Source organism: Actinia tenebrosa, unplaced genomic scaffold (genome assembly GCF_029948245.1).
Source record: "Actinia tenebrosa isolate PJP-AT-01 unplaced genomic scaffold, QUT_ActTen_1.0 PGA_scaffold1__47_contigs__length_23844297, whole genome shotgun sequence".
NCBI classification, from domain to species: domain Eukaryota; kingdom Metazoa; phylum Cnidaria; class Anthozoa; order Actiniaria; family Actiniidae; genus Actinia; species Actinia tenebrosa.
Window position 1 is genome coordinate 11,444,091 of NW_028292578.1, and position 22,967 is coordinate 11,467,057.

Here is a 22,967-nt window from a genome sequence, read left to right on the forward strand (position 1 = left end):
ATCCTCCGTAATTTCCCTTAAAGGACAATTTACGTTGGGCTCCCCCTCTAACATTGATAGTACTACCATAAGCTACAACTATGCCAAGTTTGGTGCTTTTGTAAGCTCTGTAACGATCAAGACCATAAGAGACCTGACTAAAATAGCTATTATCTCATGAATCTTAATTTTTTTCTAATCACTTCCTTTGGCGCAATTTTTACTCTAAAAGCTCGTGCGTAGGCTTCCATTAAAAGCTGATTATCTCGAAAACGAGCTCGGGACACCCTATTTTTCTTTCCAGATTTGGAATCAGCATTAAATTTTAATTCGGAAAATCGAAGTTTTAAAAAAAGTTTAAATCAATTTCCAAAAGTAGGCAGTCACCTTAAATGATAATCTCTAATTATTATTTTGAAAATTAAAAGCTTTGTATTTTCATTTTATATTATAATTTTTTCCCCGTCATTTATCACAGGTAGCCCAAGCTTGCCTTCTGTGGGATTTTTTTTCCTGACCAGTAAAAAAAAATCTTAAGACGGGCTAAATTCAAAAAATAACCAAACAGACCAAACGAAGTGCTATTTCTCAATGATCGGGTAAAATTTCGAGGCTTTATTTTACGTTTCAATGATTTTATTGAAATTTTTGATGAATCCCTATACATTTCCTAATAGCATAACACCACAGAAACCAAGCTTGGGCTACCTATGCATTTGTGTAAGCCTCATACAAAATTGGTAAACTCTTCTTACAATGTATATCGAATGGCTGGTTTCTGTGGTATCTTTTGTAAAGAAAACGTTTATTGAAAACGCATTACAGTCTTCAACATAACGTGTTAGATTGCGAAATTTTGAATTTATGATTACTTTAAGATAATGTTTAAAATAGCAGTCGACGTCATGTTCGAGTGACGTCATAGGATCCAGGCCTTTTTTATAAATACATGACGTAACGCAAAACATCTGAAAACAAGATGGCCGCCGCATCGCAGGCCAAAACAGAAACGAAAGAAAAGGTGATTCTCTTTTAAAAATTGAATAATATCATTGCTTATTTGTGAAATTATAAACCCTTGAGCAAAAAGAAATATTATTTAATTTAGCTATTTCTTAGAAAAGTTAAAAAAATACTCGCTGTACAAGGATTTAAAGGTTTATTTTTGTTCTAGGTCGTGTACAGTCAAGATGGTGTGTTTGTTCATACTGCTGTCCCTACTACGACACACAGCGCTAATATCATCCCTGGACGAGTCAGCCTGATAGAAAAGGTTTGCAAATATTAATAACTTATTTTCTGCGAAACCTGTGCTAACAAACTAGTTATTAACTATTTTAATAATATCTCTTGTTGATCCTTTGAGCAAGCATCCATAAACTTATTAGCTTAACTTTATAAGATTATATATGTCAGCTCATTATAAGCTTATGTTTGATGTTAGTTAATATTTCGATCTGTTATTTAATACATCCATAATATATCTTAATCCAAATATGGCTTCTTTCCCCTCCCCCAACAGTCGTTTAATGCAGTCCCTCTCTACCCTTTGGAAATTGCATTCCATAATCAATGCAGACTCCCCCCACCCCTTCAAAAATCAGTTCCCCATTCATAGAGTTGCATAGATATAGTAACTTATATTAATTATTTCTCAGGACAACAGTACATTTGTTGATTGGTCACCCTGTGATTTCGGAGATGATGATTATGAACTGCAAAGTAGCGATTATTCTGAATGGAATCTGGTTACCCAGAACAAGCAAAAAGGTTTACAATACATTATAAAATAATCTCACTATATAATATCTCTTTCCCTATATTGGCGCTAATGAACAAAAAGGAGATAAAAGTGTTTACATGCAGGGGTCTGCAGAACAGGAGAGAAGTGTATGACTTCATTATTATCCCCTTTTGATGCACAAGTCCTGAACATAAATGGGGCACCCCCTAAAAAAACCTTGGTGTGCACCCCTCCCTAAAAAAATTTTGGACCTACCTCTGCACCTACTAAGTTTGATATCAATCCCAAGGTACTATTTAATTATTGTGCAAATCTCACTAGACCAGTTTTTCTCTTTCTTTTATCAAACACAAGTACTCCAGTTTTGAGTTCTCTTTGCTCAAACCTTAGTCTCAGTTGTGTGTTATAATATTCAGCTATTCAACCAAAACCCGTGGCATTTTAATCAATTCATATTGTTCCTTAGTGCGTACATTCCTTACTATACAATGGACCTTAATGAAAGAAAAGAACACATTTGTACATAATCGAGGCTAAGACTGAGCAAAGGCAAACTCGAAATGGGAGTATTACAATTGCTCTTGTTTTGAATATGAATGACAATGACAAAAGAGAAAGTTCTATAGGGGTTTGTACTCACAAGATTATGTATTTTTTGTGTTTGTCTAAGATGAGAAGAATAGTCCGAAGAAGAAAGAGAAATCCAAATATGCCATTCACTTTGATATCAAGAAACTTCATTCCATACGACGCTCAGATCCAAGACTGGCATGGTCGTATATTGTATTTATCTTAAAGGATTCAAATACATTACCGGCGTTACACTTTCATTCAGGCGGAATAATGAATCTTATCAGAAACTTGCAAAGATATATCTGGATAACAAGGTACACATGCTTGAGTATAGCTTGAGTAGGTTTTCTATGGATTTTCCAGTTTTTCTTAAAGATCTACCTCTAGATTCCACTTTGATTTTTGGGCTTTCACTTACACAGTTTGGAGACTAGCTCTCTCTTGATTGTCCAACAAAGTATAATCTTTATATCTCATTACTACTAAGTTGGGAGTGCATTGGTATGTTGAATAATAAAAGTGAGTGAATAAGAAGGGATGTTTCAAAAACACAGCGTAAAAATGCTTGTAGCTATACTCTTGGCATTTAGCTTTTTTCTCAAGTAAAAACTATCTTTAAGCATAAATCTATTAACAATGAGTGGACATCTTTTTCTTCTTATGCTATTGTGGATACTGATGCCACATCACACCTTATGTCAGCATGAATACATTGATGATGCATGGTGCTAAATTTTGTCATCTTTTCTTTCAGGTCAGCTACAAACCATAAGCTGTTTTTAGTGGATGATGAACAGAAAGCATTACGAATGTCTTTAACCCAGTTACAGTTATTTCCTGAGGGAGCCCCACAAACATCATATATATCTGTAAGTACTCTATCTACAGAGTAAACCCATGGTAAAGACATGCCTTAATTGCATGATTCCTAGTTACCTTAATTCTGTTGTCTTCTTCTTTTTTTTTTTTTTTACTTAAAAAATTCAAAGGATGTCATCAGTTTCATGACATGGCCCAAAACCACTCTAGTGGATTTCCCTGTTTTACCAGCACCTAATTTGTTATTCATCTGTTACAGCATTTTTTTAATGCTGCCTATTACGATGGTATGGATGCACTCTCCAAGGTCACAAAATACTTCCGAGATACCATGGATGTAATGCAATCAGGGCCAAACCTTGCAGAGATGGATGATCCTTTGGTGATCAGTACAACTTCACCAAGGAAAGATGCAGAATTTGAGGATCTGGGAGAAGCAACTTCTCTTTCTGAGAGGAACATTCCACATCGGGTAGGTCACACTTGATAGGATTTCATCTGAACAATGGCTGATTTTTAACAATAATTATTGGTGAGGTGTTGATTTTGACGCAACTGCTCATTTGCTAACTTGACCGTTAGAAATGTAATTGCCTTGAAGATTCAAGATTTATTGAGTCCTCTTTACAGTAGGTCTTTGGAGTATTGTTCTCCTTTTTCAGACCACGTGTCATTCTCTTGAGAATAAGATTCTTTGTTTGATTTGTATCCATATTCACATGTCTTCTCACGTACAACAGTTAAACAAAAGAAATGATACTCAAGGGAATAACTGAAATGGGAAAGACGTCTAATAGCCTGACAGTATCAAAGTATAATACATTTATAATCATGTTTATAGCGTTGCCTTGGAGAAGTTCCTATGGTCAGCCGAGAAGAGCCTCTGAGGGAAGAAGGTTGGAAGTCAATGCTGGACAGTAATGGCCGAGTTATCAACATAAAAAAGCTGCATGATAAAGTATTCAAAGGGGTAAGTGACTTGACAGGTCCATTGCTAGGACCTCGAAAGGGGAGTTTTCTTTCCCTTTGTTCCCTTTAAAATATATATACATATATTTCTTAATTACATGTTTTCACTTACCCAGGGAATTGATAAAGGTTTAAGGAGAGAAGTCTGGAAGTATTTGTTAGGTTATTACAAGTATGGATGCACGTTCCAGTCAAGATTTGCTCTGAACAAAGCTAAAGAGTAAGTACACTAATATACCTGTCCTTAGGTAGAATAGCTACTTTACTTTTCCTTCTCTGGGGACTGACTGCTGATAGTGCAGTTTTCATATGAGTGGGGAACCATATGGTAAATTTGTAGCAGTACTGTAGGTTGTTTTTGGAAAGTTGCAAAGTTTTTTCCAGGGTTTAGGAATGAAAGTCATTTCAATTTTAAGGCATGTCATACTGTGTAACATGCCGTAAATCAGCATCGTATGTTTCCCACTCATATTTCCCGCCCCAAGGAGAAGGGAGAAGGTGAAAAAAGGGAAATGTTCACAGTTGTTCATTTTCTTTCTTATTTTAGAGAGGAGTACAGAACTATGAAAACACAATGGCAAACTATATCAGCCAAGCAAGAGAAACATTTCTCAGAATACCGTGAAAGAAAACAACTTGTTGGTAAGTGTGTAGAGACTCATACGATAGAAAATGGATCTATAGACTTAACATTAGCCCTGCCCTGACATGGATTAGCCCAGAGGTTGTTTTAGGGTTCTATCTGTGAGTTAGCCATGCCCTGACTTAGATCAGACCAGAGGTTGTTCCAGGGTTTGATCTGTGAGTTAGCCATGCCCTGACTTAGATCAGCCCAGAGGTTGTTTCAGAGTTCAATCTGTGAGTTAGCCATGCCTTGACTTAGATCAGCCCAGAGGTTGTTTCAGAGTTCAATCTGTGAGTTAGCCATGCCCTGACATTGATCAGCCAAGAGGTTGTTTCAGGGTTTGATCTGTGAGTTAGCCATGCCCTGACTTAGATCAGCCCAGAGGTTGTTTCAGGGTTCAATTGACTAATCTTCAGTTTAAATTGTTTTATATTTTTAGAGAAAGATGTAATGCGGACAGATCGTACTCATCCGTACTACATCGAGGAACCTAACAACAAAAACATTACAACATTGAATAATGTCCTAATGACATACTGCATGTATAACTTTGATTTGGGTGAGTAGTGTCGCATGCCAGGTGGATTGGGTGGCAACCGATGGCATGGGTTGATTGGGTAGATTAGGTAGCATGGGGGTCAGGGTTGGCATGGGCGACGTGGATGACATGGTTTTTATGGGTGGCATTTGGGTAGCAATGGGTGGCTGGGTAGCATGGATAGCATGGGGGGCTTGGGGAGCAAAGGTGACATGAGCGACATGGATGGCATAGCTTACATGGGTGGCATGAAATCTTGAGGGTTGTAAAATATAGGCTTTCTTAAGCTTTCAGCCAATCAGATTTAAGGAAACACGTTTCTCTGGTATACAAATGTTGTTATGTAACACAGTACATGTGCTTTACCGTGACAAATAACACTGAATCAGTCTCAACACTAAGGTCCGTGTTCTTGACGAGAATAAGAAGCAGAAACACAAGTCATTCCAGCTATTCTTGGAATGACCTATCTCCTATCGCTTTTTGTCTATCACTTTTCACCTATTGCCTATCGCCTTTGGGGAGTATATAGAGCTATACAGTACAATGTATATAATTCAGCGATAACAACGAATAATGAATATCTTACAGATGATGTTATTGTCTTGATTGCCTATAATAAGTTATTAAATATATAAAGAGTTACCAAGGTTACGTGCAGTTTATAATGAAATATATAACCCGTTTCCTAGGTTACGTGCAGGGAATGAGTGATCTGTTATCACCAGTTTTGTTTATCATGGATAATGAAGTGGATGCTTTCTGGTGCTTCGTTGGATTGATGAAGAAAGTGGTACGTGAATTACTGTATATTACAGAATACATTACATGGTACGGAATAGGACGTTTGCATGATGGCGTCATTTGACTCCCACTACCATAATGCTTGGCGAATTTTCAATTTTTCTTAAATTAGCATTTCCTCATGAGAATAGTAAGACAATTGCTGCTAATTAACTGAACAAAAGAAAGTGTACAAGAGATTCTGGTCCTATTGAACCAATCACAAGGCGTGATATTACACCTCATTCAATCCAATCAATCTTTTACAATACTCTGTTGTCGCTTCTCTATTGAAAACTTTGTCTGTTGATACTTTAGGCTCACAACTTTGACGAGAATCAGGAAGGAATGAAGATGCAGCTTCACCAGCTCGCTGTACTATTGAAGTTTGTTGATCCTTTGTTCTACAGTTATCTAGGTGAGTTGTTCCTGTGAAAAGGTAATCACCAACCTTCTTTTCATCCATCCATCCATCCATCCATCCCTCCCTCCCTCCATCCATCCATCCATTTTTTCTTTTAATAATTTGCTTCGTATTTTTGTTCAGAGCAACATGATTCTGGCAACCTTTATTTCTGTTTCCGTTGGCTGATTATCAACTTTAAAAGAGAGTTTCAATATGATGATATCATGACACTATGGGAGGTGAGTCTGACGATCAATAAAGCATATTGAAATTGAAATTATCTTGACCTTCCTTGCTTTCGCTGTAGCTTTCTTGAACCCTGGAACAACCTCTGGGCTGATCTAAGTCAAGGCATGGCTAACTCACAGATCAAACCCTGAAACAACCTCTGTGTTGATCTAAGTCAGGGCATAGCTAACTCACAGACTAAACCCTGAAACAACCTCTGAGCTGATCTAAGTCAGGGCATGGCTAACTCACATATCCAACCCTGAAACAACCTCTGGTCTGATCTAAGTTACACTAATTACACTGCGCACATATGGAGCACCATAGCACATGAGTAGCCAGGATATTAGCACAAAAAATATAACGAGTAAAGGGTCACGGCACGAGGTTTGATCTCAAAGTCATCAGACATTTATAATTCGTTTCTATCTCCCCAGGCCATGTGGACTCAGAATCTGTCGCCAAACTTTCATCTGATAATTTGTCTGGCTATCTTGGACAAACACAGGCAACTCATCATGGAAATGAACTTCGGTTTTAATGAAATCCTTAAGGTACGTTATAATTCACTTGTTTCTGTCGCACTGTGTTCGCAGGGAGGGGAGGTAAGGGATTCATTTTGTCACTGGTTGACCCATAGTGTCTCAATGTATTTATAGTTACCTAATAGTTACCTGCAAGCCGAGAATGGCGGGTGTTTTAGAAAAACTTAGTAACAATAATATAGGTCTGGAATTGAAACTGCGTGAGTGTTGTTTGTGAAAACAACTTGCGCATAAAAGGAATAACTCATTTCAATCTTCCTTTGCTCTGAAACTTGGAGCAATTTCAATCTGGGCTCCAATTTTCCCTCAAAATTCCTACGGAATCGTCTTCTTGTGATCTGAATGCTGAATCTATTTAAATCTCTTTCTTCTTTCCCGTGAATAACACTCATTTTCTTTCAAAACAAGTATATACACTAGTGTTCTTGAGCATATATTAACAATCAAGTGACTCGCGCAATATGACTTCCCTTCGGAAAAAGTGCTAGGCCCCAGCCCCTATCGGCCTGAAATCAAGCAATTATCTTGATATAGTAACTCTACGCTTCAAAGCTGCGGTTGTTGTATTTTTTAGTATATCAATGAACTCGCTTACCAAATTGACGTCAATGAAACGCTCATTGGAGCCGAGACTCTTTGTCTTCAACTTCTGGCTCATCCAGAGCTGCCCGAGGAGGTCCGGGCAATAGTAACTGGAAGAAACGTGGCAGTGATGACCCCGGATATAGAGAAACCAGACCCGCTACTCTTACGAATGCACGGCCGGGATGTTTCCAGACTTCTCCCGGTTACCGAAGAACGAGGCCCTGAGCAGAGGAATGGTGCTAGTAATGGAAATGATCTCTGTTCATCAGTTATTAATGATCTTAGTATTGTTAGTGTTCATGAGGATGGGACATGTCATGATATCTCGTCCAAGCCCCTCACCAATAATGTCCCTCTAAATGTTCAGACAAATGGCTCTGACGACGAGATCATCGTTCTCTCTGAAGAAGCGGAGAATATTTTTTAAATGTCTTCCAGCTGATCTAAAATAGTGACGTAGAAATGACGTCACTGCAAAACTGAGGCGTCACGAAAATATATATATATATATCTCATTAATTATCGTGTCATTGTTTTCAACCTCTCATTAGGAACGTCATTTTTTTCATTTGGTGGCCTGAAAATCAATAATTTCGAGAAAAAAAGTGACAGCGCAGTTTTGCAAATTTTTTTCGATTCTGATTGGCTGACATTTTCGCAGCTGGTTGGAAAAGCTCTCTTCAGGCACAATAATTAAAGGCGATGTTGACTGCAGAAGAAAAAATTCGGTCTTGGAAAATAAAGCCGTGTAATGATAGAGGATGACCCAAGCTATCCTATCATGCATCGCATTAACATTCAGTGCTTCTTACTTTACATTTTGGGGGTCTTTCATAAGAATAATCCATAATCCATTAAATAGCTTATCAAGGATGTAAAACCAAAGAGAAAATAATCAATTGAAAGCACAGCAAATTGGACAAGAAAAATAGTTAAAGCATCTCTTTTACGGCAAACATGAACTTAGCTTGACAAGTAATGAATTTAGAATTAGTGAAACAGAATGTCAAAAATCTCCAAGTGGTACTATAGTTGAAGAAAAGAATATTTGTCTATAAATGTGATGTTTGCCGTTTGCGGGAAGAAATAACATGGACTTATTCTGTCTTATAGTCGTACCTAAAAAATAATTTATAATAAAAGATGCTTTAAGATAGAAGCAATGATAGCAGACATGCTTTATCTGCATGTAAAATGTTAAAATCTCGGTTAGAAAAATGTTTTTTTTCTGCGGACAAATATTTTTGATATTTAATTCAGTTGGGAAATTGGTTGGTTCAGATTACTTGTTTTATATTTACAAGTACATACTCTAGTATAATATATGCATCTCAGCACGTTTCTCAACAACAGTAAAGCAAACTCGTTTTGTATAATATGTACAAACAACTTAGTGGATATACATTTTAGTACATAGCATATATCCGAGAACAAGTCAACTAGAGGGATCTTATCTAACCCGTGCAAAAATAATACGCATAATATTTAGTAGTACACTCTAAGCCCATTGTTTTCTTTTCTTTTTTTGTTTTTTGTTTGTTTGTTTGTTTGTTTGTTGGTTTTTTTTTTTTTTTATCGAGTAGTACTCACTAAATAGTCACTTTTCTTTCACGGGTTAAATAAAATCTCTCTAACAAAATAGTACGAATTAGTGAAAAGTTTTGTTCTATTGAGGCCTATACTGAACTAACTAATTTGTGCAAATTTCTGCAATTTCTTACGAAGTTATTTTCACATATATATGTTTTGCACTCTAGTGAAGCCAAGGCCATACTGTATCTATAAAGACAATGTGAAAGAATTAGTCTTAAGTTAAAAAAAATGACTAAATTTTAAAATTTTGTCATGAAGGCAAGTTTGAAAGTAAGTTTCAAATTTTTTTTATGCTAGCGCGAAGGTAGTTTTATTCAGCAAGGATAGGTGGAAGAAGGTCAAGACATAGCGTACATTTAGATATAAGCTTAGAGCACTCCTAAGACCCTATCTTTTTTATCGCTTTTATTCGTTAAGAAAAACAACTGCACACCTGTCGTGCAATGAAGCGGTTTTTGCTTAAGGGGAAACTTGGGTACTGACTTGCCGTACCACTAAAATGGCTTCCCATAAGAATGGTTATCTTATGAGTGGGAAACATACGGTACTGACTTATAGTACGTACACGGTACGACATGCCGTACTACTAAAAGGGCTTCCCATAAGAATGGTTAATAATAATAATAATGTTTAATATTTATAAAGCGCAAATTAACATATGAATATGATCAAATGCGAATACGATGGTTATCGTATTCATGAGTGGGAAACATACGGTACTGATGTATTTGTCGTGTCGTTTCCCACTCTCTTGCACTAAAAGCACTCTTGCATTTCGACAACTTTGAATTCAATACGGACAAGTTCTTTTGTGAAGAAGAGTAGAATCAAGTAGTATACATGATTACATCCTGATTGGCTTGCTCTTAAGTGTTTTCTTACTTTACACAGATTCATCCAAACGAGAGTTTCTTTTAAGAGCATTGTACAATGAAGAGGTCTTGTAATAGGTAAATCTTGTTTTCAAGAGAGACGGTCGTTCTTCAATTCTCGGTTTTTTCCGCAAAATCGCTCTCATCACTCCTTGAAGTAGCTTAAAAAATTCGTTTCGAAAGTTCTCGTTGTAGATGAAGTAGATAATGGGGTTTAGAGCGCTATTCACGTGTCCCATAAACCAGCCAATGAAAACTAGGATAGGGCTTAGACCACACCTTTTAATGAGTTGATCGTCAGTAAATAGGGCAATGAAGACTGTCACGTGAACTGGAAGCCAACAAACTGCAAAGGTGACGATGACAGTGACAATCATTCTTAGTACCGCTTGGTTCTCCTTACACGCAACTGTCTTGTTATGATGAAGATGCTTGCCCCTCCAAAGCTCGCGCAGAAGAGCGGAGTAGAAAACGATCACCAAGACGAGTGGAATAGCGTAGAGAAATACAAATAACACTATTGTGTAATCTTTCGAAGCTCTGTCATCGTCAAAATGGGGTTCCCAGTCTTCATAGCATAGCCTGACTTCACCATCTTCATGTAGTTTCATAGCATACAATAAAGGTGCATTGAAAATGACCCCCAAAACCCACAGGCCTCCAATCAACGCTTTAGCTCGTCGTTTCGTGATAATCTTCCGAAAGGGAAACACGATAGCTAAGAAGCGATCTGCAGCAAGTGTGAACATAGTGAGAATGGATACCGCGATAGCCAGTCCCTGTAGAAATGGCAGCATCTTGCAGATAAGAATTCCAGCAATGCCCTGTAACAAGCTATGAGATATATTCTTCGCTGCGATACTGAACATGGACGTTGGCATGCAAATAACCGCCATTATAATGTCACTTATCGCTAGGTTAGCGATGAAAAAGTTGGTTGTTGTTTTGAAGCTGCTTCGTCGAAAAACGATGGCCAGTACAGTGGCATTACCAATGATTGCCAGCACAAAAGCTACTGCATAAACCGTTATCTTGATAGTTATCACCACTGTCGAGTCTCTACTGATGTCTCGGTATTGACTACAAGAAAGGATAGAACCAAAACTCTCATTCACCGACCTGTTTGAAGCTTCCCTCGACATCAAGCTTGTGTTAAAGGCCATATTAATGTACCTCACTCAATGATGGTTTCCTCTGGAACTAAGAAAAAAGTCGAATTCAATAAATATACTAAAGTGAGTTTTTGTGCAAGAAATCATTATTGTTTAGTTAAAAGTAGCTGATTTCCACTGTGTTTTAAGTAGCGAGACTATCTATTCAAGCACTTATTGGCGTCTTCAAGTCGCAGTTTTCCGTAGCACTTTCTTATTTGAACGCTCCATTTGGGGCTAATTAAACAAACCTATAATATGATATATTACCGGCTTTAAAATAAGGTTTTTGGAATTGCGGATGTATTGTTTAAGTTTACTCCGACGAAGGACTAGCGTCCGAAACGTCAATAAGTTTTTTTCATCTTTTCACGGTGTATAATTTACCTTTTTATCATTACTGTTTCATTAGAAACACCGACGCAGCTCACACTAGTTTTTTGTCATTTTACTGTCTGTATTTAAAATATGCGTGCTTCCTAAAACTCCTCTTGTTAACTACTTTTGATGCAAATTTAGTTAATTTGCAAGAGGGTTCTGAAGGAGTAAAATATATTAACTGGGATTTGCACTAGAGTACGACAACACTACAGTAATTGGCTGTGGTGTTGTGGTGTCCCTGCCCCGCCTCACGTGAAAAAGAAAATAAATTAAATTAAAAAATAATACTGTCAGGCTTTTGACTTTAACTTCAGAAATACAATTTACCTTTAGCGTTTCTTCACTAGGCTCATGTTTCTTTCATTTATCATTGCGTAATTGCGACGACCACGGATAGCGACATGAATGAAGGCTGTATCATAATGGATTATCATCGCATCTCCCTTGAGTGGCCATCCAACCTTTAGGGAAATGTGTAGAATGACTATATAACAATCGTATCACTTGATCAGTCCACCAACGGCAAAGCAGCTGGATATCATATAATACTGATAATCTAAAAGAGAATAAAACTAAATAAATTAATAAAAACCTACATATCATTATATTTTCTTAATAGAATCGTAGCTAGGAAGGAAGAACACTAGATAATCTCCAATAAAAAAAACTCATCTTATTAGATAGACTCAGAACTTTTCTGGGACTTCCCTGTTTGTGAGAAAGCTAAATGCATCAATTTTTGGTAGGTCAATTCCTATTTTGCTTCGTTTTCCGTGTCTGGTTCTAGCTTAATAGATCTTTGAAGAGAATAAACTCAGTTGGACACTAGGCCTTCGATTATTGACCAAAAGTGGTTAAAGTATGCCTAAGGATGCTCTAGTTGATTGCGAGCAAAGTGGATATATAAGAGGAAAGGACAACGAGTCCATTAAAACTAAGAGCAACTCAAATACTAGACTCCGAAATAACCCGCCAGTTATCTGATATCGCGCAAATACATTTTGAATTTATTAATTCAGCATAATATGGCCTAAAAACTTCTTTATATTCTTCCATTGCTTTTTGTTTTTTCAACGCGTTTTTTTCAGTTTCATCTTCGGCAGATACAGGGTTTTCACAAGGAATTTTCAAACAGGTGAAGCGAACGAATAACTATTAAAAAAGACTGTAGTTTGGCGAACCAACAAAAAAAAAAAAAACAGCTTTTAATAGCGCAGCGCGCTGATTCTAAAAATAGCTTAAAGATTCGGACAAACATTGCATTCTGTTTAACCGCTACGAGGATATACGAACCGATTTTATTATTCTTACTTAAAGTTACAATAATAACCCATGTAAACTAAGATCAACTGCGATCGGCTGTGAAAATTATCTGCTGAAAGTAAACTTGTAAGTTTGCTTGTCCGAATTTCGCCTTTGTCTTCGTTTTTATGACGTCACGGCTGCGCACGCTATTGCTGGTTTTCAATCATTCTCAGGGGATTGAAATCTCAAATGACACGGCGGCCATGTTGGATGATATAACAAAAGAATTCCTTGAAAAATCTATTTCTGAGATATGGGCAAACGAAGTTTACGACAGATTTCTAGTGTAAATATATGACTAAAACGGTCGCTCGTTGACATTAGGGATGCCAACCAAGATGGCAGCCAAAATTTCAAAAAAGATTTCATTACGACAATTTGCATGCATAATTCGAATACAACAATCGTTTGGTTGGCTCATTATTCACTTTTCTTTCTTAACTTACTCAGGCTCCCAGTAATGGATCCAGGGGAGGGGTGCAGGGGGCGCAGCACCCCTCCCTGAACAAATTCCTGGATCCGCCCCTGCTCTCCTAGGTTAAGATGGAGGCGTAATAATGTTTTCCCCTTTCAGAAAGTGCCATGACTTCAAAAATAATAACACACACACAAAAAAACAGGATAATCAATTATGATTTTAACAGCAACCATAACTGGGCATGTTGGCTCACATCCTAAATTAACACCCACATTGATAAAACAGCCCACAAGGAGCCACAGGGAGCCCAATTTAGATTAAAGTGAATGGAGAAAATAAAGTCGGAAAACTAAATAGTAATTTTTTCCCTTAATTCGAGGTCAAGATAATGACCTCCGTAATGCGAAGGAGTAAAAAAATAGATAAAGAATGCACTAGAATATTTGTTTTCGCGCGCTCCTTTGTTTTCCTATATAATTCCCCTAAAGATAGGAAAACAAAGGCGCGCGCGAAAAAAAACTTTCTGGAGCATTTTTTATCTATTTTTTTACTCTTTCGTATTACGGAGGTCGTTATCTTGACCTCGAATTAAAAATGATTATTATTTAGATTTTCCGATTTTATTTTCTCCATTCACTTTAATCTAAATTGGGCTTGCTGTGTATGAACATGATTTGAACCTCGCGCCAAAAGAATATAAAGTTCCCGGATGGGTCCGCGCGCCTATTCTGTGCAATGTCATTATGAAAGAAAAACTGAAAATGAAATTTAAAAACCTTTCAAGATGGTCGTTTCAATCGCAATTTATATCGTTAATATGACAACCGCATAACCGTTAAAGCCGATATTAATCTTTATTTTCCATGCTTGTCAAGTTTGTAAAAAAACATTTTCTTTTGATTTAGTTTATTTTTTTATCAAATTATGTAAAGTTGTCGTCATAAAACTCTATAAAACTCGCATTTAAACTGAGTGATTTATTGCATTTTTATTTTAAGAAAATAAAGCGGCTATTGATAATATCCTATTCAGTTATCGCACGATTACTTGATTCTTGCGTTCCCTTTTATCGCCCTCAAACGATTTCGTTTAAATTAATTTGAGCCGAAAAAATACAGCTGTAAAAGGAAAGGCGGTTTGAAAATTTTAGCAAGAAATCTGGATTTACTTGGAATGAAATCCTAGTTTCATACATGCTCGTAACAAATTTCGAAAAGCAAATTCAGAAATATTCTTTTTAGCAAAACTTAGCTGACTGATTTGTAAATATTCTGCAAGCAAGACACTTCTCTAGAGACTAGTGAATATTAACACTCTTTCCAATATTTATCCGGCATAAAATCTTGGTGTGATGAATGATATAATTTAACTGCGTAAGTTAGGACAGTGACGAAGTATACTCGCCTAAACTGTTGTAGAATCAGTGTTGATAAAAGACAATAATACTAATGCCGGAGAAAAGCTTTCGAGTCACGAATGATTAACGAGAATCTAGAGGTTTTTTTCGGGTGTCTAGCGTTTGGTTAATTCGGACTTCGTAAAAGCTTTTAAGTGAAGTCGACTATTACAATGACTAAATGCAGCTTGATCAGTTATTGAAAGGTAAGATTTTTAAAATTCATAAACAAGTAATTATAAAGTAATGTACTGTCCATTAATCAGGATGCATGGTGGGTAGAAGAAATGTGTTTATTTTGTTACCCGACCTCGTATTAAAGCCAGAACGGAATTCTTTTCATTTTCTCTTTTCTCCTCTCCCCCTTTATTTCGCTTTTGCTTTTAGCACTTTCAATTAAAAATCGTTTCCATCTGTTTTAAAAATATTGTTCATACTGTGAATTATGTCAAACTCATCACGACTAAGCAATAAACTGAGCAGCTTGGTATCAATTACTGTCTTATTCTGGTTTTTGCTTTTAACATCTTTTTTAAGCTCTCAATTTATTACAATCAGTGAAATCCGCTATTTAGTATACTAACACTATGATGAATAAGAAAGCTTTTACTTGAAGTCCTAGCCTCTAGGTCCAATAAGGTGCATTTTATCATGGCTTCTCGGTATTCATTTTGTCGCGTTGCATTTTCCAGCACATAGTGATCGTCCAAGTATCAAAAATTAGACAAAATGGTTCGAGCAAATTATTTTTTTCCCTTGCTCTTTTCATTTGATTCCTCATCTTATCAATAAATAAGACCAATCTCTCATCTTTTGCGATAAAATAGATCAACTCCATCAAAAAAACTATCAATAAATAAAACCAATCTGCTATCTAAAATATATCAACTCCAGAAGACCAATCTTCCATAGTTGGATAAAATATATCAAGCAAGTTCATCAATAAATAAAACCAATCTCTCATCTTGTGAGATAATGATAGATCGACTCCATCAAGTATGAAAAACTGCCGCACATAATGGTTCAAGCAAATTGATTTTTCTCCTGCTCTTCTTATCAAAATTCCCCATCTTTTGGTGATAGAATAGATCATTTTCATTAATAAATAAAACCAATCTCTCAACCTTTGGGAAAAAATATATGAACTGCATATGATAAATAACACCAATCTCTTATCTAAAATATATCAACTGCATCCGATAAATAACACCAACCTCCCATCTAAGATATATCAACTGCATCCGATAAATAACACCAATCTCCCATCTAAAATATATCAACTGCATCCGATAAATAACACCAATCTCCCATCTAAAATATATCTCCCATCTTTTGGGATAAAATGTATCAACTCCATCAAAAAAACTATCAACTTTATCAATAAACCTTAGGGCAACGATGTGTTTATCAAAACATTGGGCAAGTAAATGTTTTACCTGATCCTGTTCAAATTCTCCTTATCTTTTGGAATAGAAATTGTCAAAATCAGTTGAAACTTTTTTTTTTTTTTTTAAAAGTAGACAACTCGAAGAGCGGTAATGTAAAGAAATATGTAAAGTAAATTGCCTGCTTCCAGGGATTAAAGGAAACGGCGCGTTTGTCAATTGTGAAGGATGCTTTTGTCACTGCATGATCAATAGCGGCTCATAGCTATAAATGCTTATAATATATATTTTGTTTCGGGAATAAAAAATAAACCTTGATTAGACAACGGGCCAGGAAAATTGAAATGAAACTTAAAACTTTTGATGAATATTTTTATATTACAGTCGTTGTTGTCGACTGCTTTGAAAAGAAAAGGAGAGAGTGAAAGAAGAGTACGCTTACTATGAAAGAGAGGAAAATTATTCCTTTGGGATCGTAGCCGGGGGGAAACTATGAAATGATCAAGCGAATAAAGAACGGAATAGGAAGAGAACGAGAAAGTACGAGAATGGGTATACGAGAACGAGAACGGGAACGAGAGCTTGAGAGAATGAGAGTGAGAATGAGAATGAGAATGAGAATGAGAATGAGAATGAGAATGAGAATGAGAATGAGAACAACAACGACAACGAGAATAGGAACGAGCACTTTAAATTTCTGTTCTTTATAGCTGAGTTTGAACGAGAAGGAGAATGAGGCCGGATAAATCGAAGGAAATTTGTTTTTCTTATTTCACGAGAAGAAGCAATAAAAACAAATTCAAAGCTCTGCTAATGATATATTTTTGAACGTTACTATATTCTACTCACCTATAGGAAACTCAACGTATACTCAATCCTCAGTAACAACATCCAATCTAATGTCGCTTCTGATGAATGTCTCTTTCAGCTCAGCCGGTTCCAGTCGTCGGTGCATCAGTGAGCTTCCATGTTATCAGAACCCCAATCTTCTATCAAAAGGTCTTAAATGTTCCTTCTCAAATGAGCTCAAGTGGTTTGGTGCTTAGGTTACCGCTCAATGTTTGTGTTTTTGGATCATTTAATAACCCTGAAGCGATAACGTGACCAATCTATCATAAAACACTCAAAACCGCTTCAAATCTAACATCAGCTAGTGGTAGATGAAGAGGTATGGGGAAACAATTCAATTTACTAAAAATAAGATCGTTTTCGGCAAAAGGTATCTATGTTGATATCCATTAGGTTGTTAGGTCTTCTATGACATTTCTGCGGTTTTCTTGCAAGTCTAAACATAACGTTATAGGCGACTTCCATTCACAATTAACGATCACTGGAGGGCGTTTCCATCCACTTCCTAAATTGTTTTTCTTCCGTCTTTTCAAAAGCTCCAGTAGTATAAAAAATATTTTATTAGAGAGTAATGACAAATTGGGAGACATAACGGCTGGAAGCACATCGAATAACGTTAAAAGGACTTTGTCAAAACAAATATAAGTCATTCCTCACTCATTTTAACAAGTTAGCCTGTGAGAACTTTCTTTAATAAAAATAAAATAAAATGCTTAATTGCAAGAAAGACAGTTTCTTATTCGTTTAAATAGAATAACACCAGCATGAGATTCGGTTATGACAAAATAAAGAAAAGTGTTCTAGTTTAATATAAAAAGAGATGTATCGGCTACAACAGGCACTAAAAAAAGTTGGTTTTGCCTGTTTTTTGCTTTTAATAATTCGTTATAATAATTAAAGTCATACCTGTGATTATTCGTGCTACAAGTCACGCTGATCCAAAAAGACATGTATGATGGTTGCAATAGGCCAAACATGATGGCTATAAGCCTAGCTTAATTTTTGCTTCTAAATCAATTCTAATTATATTCGGCAAACAAGGGTTAAGTTTAATCATTTGATGTTTTGACTCTGTCTTAACGGTGAGAACAACACTTAACTACTTTTTTGCATGATTGAAAATTGCTGGAAGCAAATGATTATTTATTTAAAGTACTTAATCATTGTTTTTACGCCCTCCCATACGGCCATAAGTAGTACATTGACATATTTATAAATAATAGAACAAAATTAAATAAAGGGTGGGAAAATCGGTTAAAAAAAAGAAAAAGAAAAAAAGGAAAAAAAAAAAAAAACTGGCCTCCGGCCTTTACAATTATTTCGTTTTTCAATTCTGTTCCCTGTGTTTTTTAATTTCGAATTAACACCAATCTAATAATATTTGGAGGTTTTGAAAATGACTTCTTTTCAATCGCTAGTGCAATCTAGAGACACAATGATAAAGAAACCTCAGGCAGGTATAACCTAATTTTCATCCAGTTTGAAATATATCGCTGCTTGATCGCAGACTGAACGTGATCCTAGATAACCCTAAACAGATTAAACAAATTATATGAGGGCATATCATGATTTCGATCGAAATAAAATTCGATATACGAATTTAATTCCTATTTTACTTGCACTTCCGACCAAAGAATGAGTCACTTGAAAATCATCAAAAACGCCCACAAATGAATTCAAAAAAGATAAATGGCAAGAAAATACGAAAGTCATTATCTAATATTTTCCCATGCTAGCTGATTTTTTTATATCTTTGCTTCATTAAATCTTTTATGTCTTAATTTATTGTGTTTTTTTTTTTTAATTTCAAATAGAATTATTGATCTTAATTGGTAGGTAAACACGAAATTCTCTTAATGACATTTATGTATAATTTTAAAGAAAAACTGTGAACGTCGAAGATCCATAATGTACAAATGTAATAGTTTGATACATTCATTTAGTTACCTTGAGCAACTTTCATTTTCATATCGAAAGAAACTTAAACTTTACTTTATTATTGTTAATAGCCGGCAATGTTTGGAGCCCTTAAAAATAAGAGGAATTGATAAATAGAGGATATTACATGGGCGCGCGGAGATACGAAATTTATCTTCGAGTGTTGAAAAGATTTTCAACTCGAGAAGATAAATTTCGTATCTCCAAGCGCCCATGTAATATTCTGTTTATTATATTATTATCAATGAAAGTATGTTTTGGCTTTTTCAGGCAATTCTTTCCGCGTATTTTTGAATAGCCATCGCAATGGTGTTATTTTCACACGTGAAAATAACATGTTATTTTCACGTGTGAAGATATCAATTTTTCGAAATAGAGAAAAATAGATATTTCATTGACAATTATATAATAAATAAAGTATTGAGTTGCCAACGACGTGTGAAAAGTAATCCATATTAACTTTGATATCGAGTTTAAAATTCTGTCAAATGTGTTTTTCGTCATTATATATATTTTTCGTTTTCAAGACATTTTACATAGATATCAAAACGCCACTTTATTTTTCACCGTTGGCTATGGACGTAAACACCTAATTATAATTGTTGTGGAAAGTGTTGCGAAATTTTCATGATGGTGATTGATTTGCGCTGCGGTTGCCTCAGGGATTGAAAAATATATTTCAGGTTTCTGATTGGCAAAGTGTCTTCGAGGTCGGCATAATTGAAGGTGGAAAAACTCTTCAAATTTGATCAATACCTAAACCAATACAACCTCTGGGCTGGTCAAAGTCACGGCTCGAATACCTCACAGATCGAATTAGAATTTAGCGTGTTAGGTTTTGCAGGGGGAGGAAAGGCGAAGACCCCGGACAAAATCAAGGGAAAGATCTAGAAAAACCTTTACTCATGTGATGAGCATATAGGCAATTTGTACTGCGCATGCGCGCGTTAATAGAAAACAAAAGAATTTCAGACGCCATTTTTGTTTGGAATGCACAGTCTGTGGGTTTTCTGATCAACGTTCTCAGAATTTAGAGGCATTCGATGGAAGAGCTTCAAAGAGGATCAAAACTAGAGATGAAGGACTAGCACATGAGCATATCAACAAGTACATAGTCCTTTTATTTGGAGATAAATCACTCGTCAAAATGTGCCCGAAAGGGAAAAACCTCAAGACATGGTTCACTTTGTTCCTGTTGTATTTCAAATCTAACCAGTAAATTGAAGAAATCTTTCTTTAAGGTGAGAAATTATTCTTTGATGTTTTAATTTTGTTGAATTATAACTTTTAGTTGAAAGCTGATCGTCTAAAATAGGAGACTGTTTGATGGCCAAATTCGCGTGTAAGCTAATTTTTACTCAAATTCAAAGTCAATTTACTCGAAAGTTTTACTATTCCCCAAGATGGAAATTACCTCTATTAGAATGGCCTTTCTTTTATCTTTACAGGTGTGCAATTTTTTTGTACTGAAAAATTGTGTGGCATATGGTGTTAAAGGAAATGTTAAGACCATCCCAGCTACCTCAGCATATCCTCAAATCTTGGGTAATTTTCCTTGTTTAGGTTTACCAAGATCTTCAAGTTGTTGGTTGTTGAAATATCTATATAAGGTAGCTTGAACACCTCAATCTTGTTTATTGTAGTTGTTTTTTAAATTGCTTATCTTTGTCACCAAAACTATTGGCATAGTTCGTAAGACTTTTACTGCTAAAATATCATTAGAGTGAATGCTACCCCGAGTAAGAAAAAGTAAAATTTCTATTTATTTTTGCTTTTCCCCAAATTTCTATTTGTTATCATTTAAGAGCTAATAGGCTATAGAATTAACTGGCCATAGTCATTTGCCTTGAAAAATTGTGCAGGCTTTACACAGTAATTTCAAACAGCTGACCTGTCATGCCTAAATCGGCCATCTTGGCTCACTGTTGTACGCTAATGCAGTAAACTCGTGTTCTTTTCACACTCTAGAAATGACAAGGCAGTTCTAATTTGTATTAAAATCTAAAAGTCAAAACAGAATTTATGGCCTTAAACCATTTTTTGAAGATTTTTCACTTTCACTATGTAAATAACTAATATTACACTATGTGCTATGAATGCATGTATAAGGAAGCATATATAAGGTACTAGATAGAGGAAGTTTAAAGGGTTACAAACCATGGAAGAAATAAAAACTATCATAGCTCTTAGAGCTGCCCAAGGTAGCTAATAATCTAGCTACTTACAGTCTGTAATAAATGGTTTCCAAAATTGTTGAAACAATTTTCAGTTGATGTGACGTTCCAGAGAAATTTGTTATAAGTTTATAATTATTAGGATTCCAACCTCTCAATGGGGCCTCAGCCAATCCTTAGGAAGAAATTTCTTTACATAATAATTAGGAAAAGGGAATGATAATTAAATGTAATAAAAATATAGTTTCTTTGTTCCTGTCTATAGGTAGAGGTGTATGATGAAAAGGTAGTCTGCTGGTCCTGAGAAGAAGGAAGGTGGATAGGAATGAATTATTTTTCAAACTATACAAGGAGTGAATGTTGTTTTGAATTGTTCCTTTCTATATTTTCATTGTCAAGACTAAATTAAAATTAAAATTTAAGTAAACCGACAAGCTGCACTGTTGTATTGATGTACTGGTCCAATCCTATGACAATCGCTATAGTAAATGAGGCTGCAATATACTATCATTTTTAGTCTAATATATAGATGTCCACAACTGACCAGGTCTGACCAAATTTGTTTTTTAATCTTGGGATGACAGCATCATTAGGATTAATTTAGATGGGTATCTCATGACATTTTTCATGGATGGTGATACAATTAATTTGATTATATACTATTCTGTTAATTATCTGCACAGGTTGTTCATGATCATGGTTATGTTTCTTTAATTGGGAAGGTTTGGCTTTAAAAAATTCTTTCTTTAGAAAGGGGGTTACTTATTAGAAAGGGGGGGTTTATTCGAGAGGGGATGCTTAATAGAGGATTTACAGCAAGTGCACATATACTTTATTGGGCCTTTTCTTTCTCTTATATATTAAGTCAGTCTAACCATGAAACATGAGTAAAAAAGGAAATTTTACCAGTTAGAGAATTTTCTATGATTGTAACCACTTCAAACATGCTTGCAAGAAGAAAACAAGTACAGTACTTGTACAGTGAAATAATAATTATTCACGACTCTACCCCAACGCGGTGATCGTAGGTTAACTTAATTTAGAAATGAACCATCAACCTTGTCATTAAGAAAGAATTAACCGAGTTACCTCCCTTACCTCTATCTATTTTAGCGCCTTTCAACACTAATCTCTCGTTCTCAACGTTGAAATTTCTACATGATTTCATTAAAATAAAGAGTAAAATAACGACTTAGCGACAACCTATTTCAAAAGGCAATAAAATATCCATTCGATAGCGTTTTAAATGGTCTCCAAAAGAAACAGAGAACTAGTAAACAAGCACTGTTAGACAGAAAATATTCCGCCATCTTGGGCAATTTCTGCAGGCTCAATTCAGCGGTTTTTCTATTAAAACTTATATTTGCACGCATGCGCAGACAAAATGCCTACGTGCTCATGTGATGTTGTAAATTTACGACTGCGCATGTCCGGTAGTTTTTATGCAAATTAGTGCCTTTCCTTGGTGCTGACAATGAAAAACGCGGGCTCAAGGTATTGTTTTGCTAAAACTTTTTCAATAAGCCTGAAGCGAGATGACGTTTTACCCCCGTCTCTAGACCATAATCCTTTTCACATTGCTTTTGTTCTTTAATTATGATTATTGTTCCTGTATTCTCTAAGGAATCAAAGATTTTAATATGAAAGAATTTTAAAAACTATTATGGTATAGAGTCGGGGGTAAAACGTCATCTCGCTTCAGGCTTATTCT

General features: G+C 35.7%; 2 protein-coding genes across 5 annotated transcripts; one reads left to right on the top strand and one right to left on the bottom strand.

Moving 5' to 3' along the window:
- The first annotated feature begins 944 nt into the window (after positions 1–944).
- LOC116298586 (TBC1 domain family member 15) lies at positions 945–21,690 on the top strand. Of its 3 annotated transcripts, none has more exons than XR_016120141.1 (17): positions 945–1,000; positions 1,154–1,252; positions 1,638–1,749; positions 2,394–2,610; positions 3,051–3,165; positions 3,375–3,587; positions 3,957–4,085; positions 4,201–4,304; positions 4,632–4,726; positions 5,149–5,268; positions 5,940–6,040; positions 6,349–6,448; positions 6,578–6,675; positions 7,102–7,218; positions 17,224–20,323; positions 20,531–20,692; positions 21,522–21,690. XR_016120141.1 is itself a non-coding variant. In XM_031707100.2 (15 exons), exons 1-15 carry the CDS (start codon positions 959–961, stop codon positions 8,219–8,221), a joined length of 2,100 nt encoding a protein of 699 aa, XP_031562960.1. In that variant the 5' UTR covers positions 945–958; the 3' UTR covers positions 8,222–8,953. The 3 variants fall into 3 exon arrangements, 1 of the variants encoding a protein (XP_031562960.1); XR_016120142.1 differs by having other exon boundaries at positions 20,531–20,627; XM_031707100.2 differs by lacking the exons at positions 17,224–20,323; positions 20,531–20,692; positions 21,522–21,690 and adding an exon at positions 7,784–8,953.
- Positions 9,376–17,275, bottom strand: LOC116298587 (neuropeptide FF receptor 2-like). 2 transcript variants are annotated; one of them, XM_089032180.1, is made up of 4 exons: positions 17,145–17,275; positions 12,119–12,347; positions 10,270–11,459; positions 9,376–9,573 (listed from the first exon to the last, which is right to left on the bottom strand). In XM_089032180.1, exon 3 carries the CDS (start codon positions 11,420–11,422, stop codon positions 10,271–10,273), a length of 1,152 nt encoding a protein of 383 aa, XP_088888306.1. In that variant the 5' UTR covers positions 11,423–11,459; positions 12,119–12,347; positions 17,145–17,275; the 3' UTR covers positions 9,376–9,573; position 10,270. The 2 variants fall into 2 exon arrangements, with proteins under 2 accessions (XP_088888306.1, XP_031562964.1); XM_031707104.2 differs by having other exon boundaries at positions 9,376–11,459.
- Positions 21,691–22,967: the final 1,277 nt, after the last annotated feature.